We start from the raw sequence: 2,539 nt of genomic DNA, 5'->3' as shown, positions 1-2,539 counted from the left end.
TGAGGGACTGGATGGATGGGGAGGTGGTGGGAGGCAGGGCCCTCCTGTGAGGCAGTTGCACTGGATGAGAGGGTAGGGCGCTATGTGGCGGTGACTGTGGCGCGGTGGGCGGTGACTTGGGCAGGGGAAGCAGTGGTAGTTGCAGGGGGGAGAGGGGGAAAGTTGTCTCGGCAGGCGACAGGAGTGAGAGGGGGGTGGGAGCAGGGACAGAGGCAGGAGCAGGAGCAGCAGCAGGTGCAGGTGCAGTAGCAGGGGTAGGAGCAGGAGTGGTGTACAGGTGGGGATACAGTGATGGAGAGGAGATAGATCGGGAGGAGACTTTGAGTACGGGAGGTGGATGAGACAGGTTAATCCCAGAGGAAGCACTCCATGATGTTACAGTGGGGGTAGGTGAAGGGGAGGTGTAGATGATGGTGGTAGTTGGGGCGTCCATGATTGCATGTGGTAGCGAACACCGAGAGGCGGTGGCAGCGGTGGCAACGGCGGCAGCGGCGGCAGCGGCAGCGGCAGAAGAAGCGGCGAGCACCGAGAGACGACGACCAGGCGGCGGCGGCGGCGGCAGAAGAAGCAGCGAGCACCGAGAGACGGCGACCAAGCGGCGGCGGTGGCAAAAGAAGCGGCGAGCACCAAGAGACAGCGACCAGGCGGCGGCAGCGGCAGAAGAAGCAGCGAGCACCGAGAGACAGCGGCAGCGGAAGAAGAAGCGGCGAGCACCGAGAGACAGCGACCAGGCGGCGGCAGCGGCAGAAGAAGCGGTGAGCAGCGAGAGACAGAGACAGCGGCAGCGGCAGAAGAAGCGGCGAGCACCGAGAGACAGCAGCAGCGGTGGCAGCGCCAGAAGAAGTGGCGAGCACCGAGAGACGGCAACCAGGCGGCGACAGAGGCAGAAGAAGCGGTGAGCAGCGAGAGACAGTGGCAGAAGAAGCGGCGACCACAGAGAGACAGCAGCAGCGGCAGAAGAAGTGGCGAGCATCGAGAGACGGCGACCAGGCGGCGGCAGTGGCAGAAGAAGCGGTGAGCAGCGAAAGACAGCGGCAGCGGCAGAAGAAGCGGCGAGCACCGAAAGATGGCGACCAGGCGGCGGCGGCGGCGGCAGAAGAAGTGGCGAGCACCGAGAGACGGCGACCAGGCGGCGACGGCGTCAGAAGAAGCGGCGAGCACCGAGAGACGGGTGACCAGGCGGCGACGGCTGCGGCAGAAGGAGCGGCGAGCACCGAGAGACGGCGACCAGGCGGCGACGGCGGCGGCAGACGAAGCGGCGAGCACCGAGAGACGGCGACCAGGTGGCGACGTCGGCGGCAGAAGAAGCGGCGAGCACCGAGAGACGGCGACCAGGCGGCGGCGGTGGCGGCAGTAGAAGCTGCGAGCACCAAGATATGGTGGCGGCGGGCAGCAGTGACGGTGTACAGACGGGCAACAACGCGACAGGCACGGTTGGGACTCTTCCATGTCGAAGATACACCCTGAGAGTAGCCCAGGCAGTGTGAGTCCTCGATGAGGAAGAAAGGGAATCCAACCCTCGAATGACGGCTGGACTAGGTTTTCTTTTTTTGCTTTATTGTGATTTCATTCCCCTGCCTCATATGGGCAGGGGAGGGTTGCCAGTGGCACAATACGCCGCTCTTCAGCCGAGTGACACGACAGCTAAAACAAGAATAAAATGATACATACATAAGGAGATAATAAAGGGGAACATGAAACAGAGTAAGGGGAGAAAATGGAGGTAAAAATACACTGACATGGAGACGTTTATGGGGTACAGTTAAAAAAGTCACCAGAAAGTTAAAAATGACAGTTGGCGATTCTTAAAACACAGAGAAGACACTGAATGCGCATGCACAGGTTAAAAGTTGGCCACAGTATTAAAAACTCTCCGAAACAACACACTTAAAATTCACTTGGAGCACACATGACGAATAATAAAACTACCAGGTGGGACCTGCCGAGGGAAAGGTCAGAGAGGATGGAAAAGGAAGGGAGAGCATGGGGCAGCAGGGAAGCGGTGGGATGAAGAGAGGAGAGGCAACCGTGGGTTCACGAAGAGGCAGAAGACACGTGGGGCGGGAGAGGAAAAGGGAACACAGGCCAGGAGGGAGTGCAGAGACACTGAAAGGAGGCACAAGAGATGGAGGGGGAGTAGGAGGGGGAAGCCACTCAGGAGGAAGGAGGGGGAGGAGAGGGAGCCCTGAGGAGGAGGCAGGAAGATGGGGTTAGAGTTGGTAGGAATGGTAGATGTCAGGGCGAAGCTCATCATCCGGGAGGGGTAGATCGTGGAAGTTGTGTTGGGAAAGGAGATGGAGGGTGTGGAGATGGAGAGAGGGTGGGACACAACGGTAAAGGCACGGCAACTGCTTGGGGGTGGAGAGGAAGGGAGACACCAGGGGGTGAGAGGGATCAAGGCGGCAGACAATATATAGTTTGCGGATGTGTTAAAGGAAAAGGAGAAGGTGGGGGAAGGGGATGAGGTTGTAGAGGATGCGCATGGGGGACGGAAGGCGGATGTGGAAGGTGAGGCAGAGCGCATGGCGTTCGAGGATTT

At 59.8% G+C, this 2,539-nt stretch overlaps 1 protein-coding gene across 1 annotated transcript; it reads left to right on the top strand.

The window, feature by feature from the left end:
• The first annotated feature begins 410 nt into the window (after positions 1-410).
• Positions 411-1,467, top strand: LOC124556312 (stress response protein NST1-like). Its single transcript, XM_047130284.1, has 2 exons — positions 411-843; positions 938-1,467. Exons 1-2 carry the CDS (start codon positions 411-413, stop codon positions 1,465-1,467), a joined length of 963 nt encoding a protein of 320 aa, XP_046986240.1.
• The last annotated feature ends 1,072 nt before the right edge of the window (positions 1,468-2,539 follow it).

Source organism: Schistocerca americana, chromosome X (genome assembly GCF_021461395.2).
Source record: "Schistocerca americana isolate TAMUIC-IGC-003095 chromosome X, iqSchAmer2.1, whole genome shotgun sequence".
In the NCBI taxonomy this organism is placed as follows: domain Eukaryota; kingdom Metazoa; phylum Arthropoda; class Insecta; order Orthoptera; family Acrididae; genus Schistocerca; species Schistocerca americana.
The sequence above is the reverse complement of the archived record's forward strand: the minus strand, read 5'-3'. Positions and strand labels throughout refer to the sequence as shown.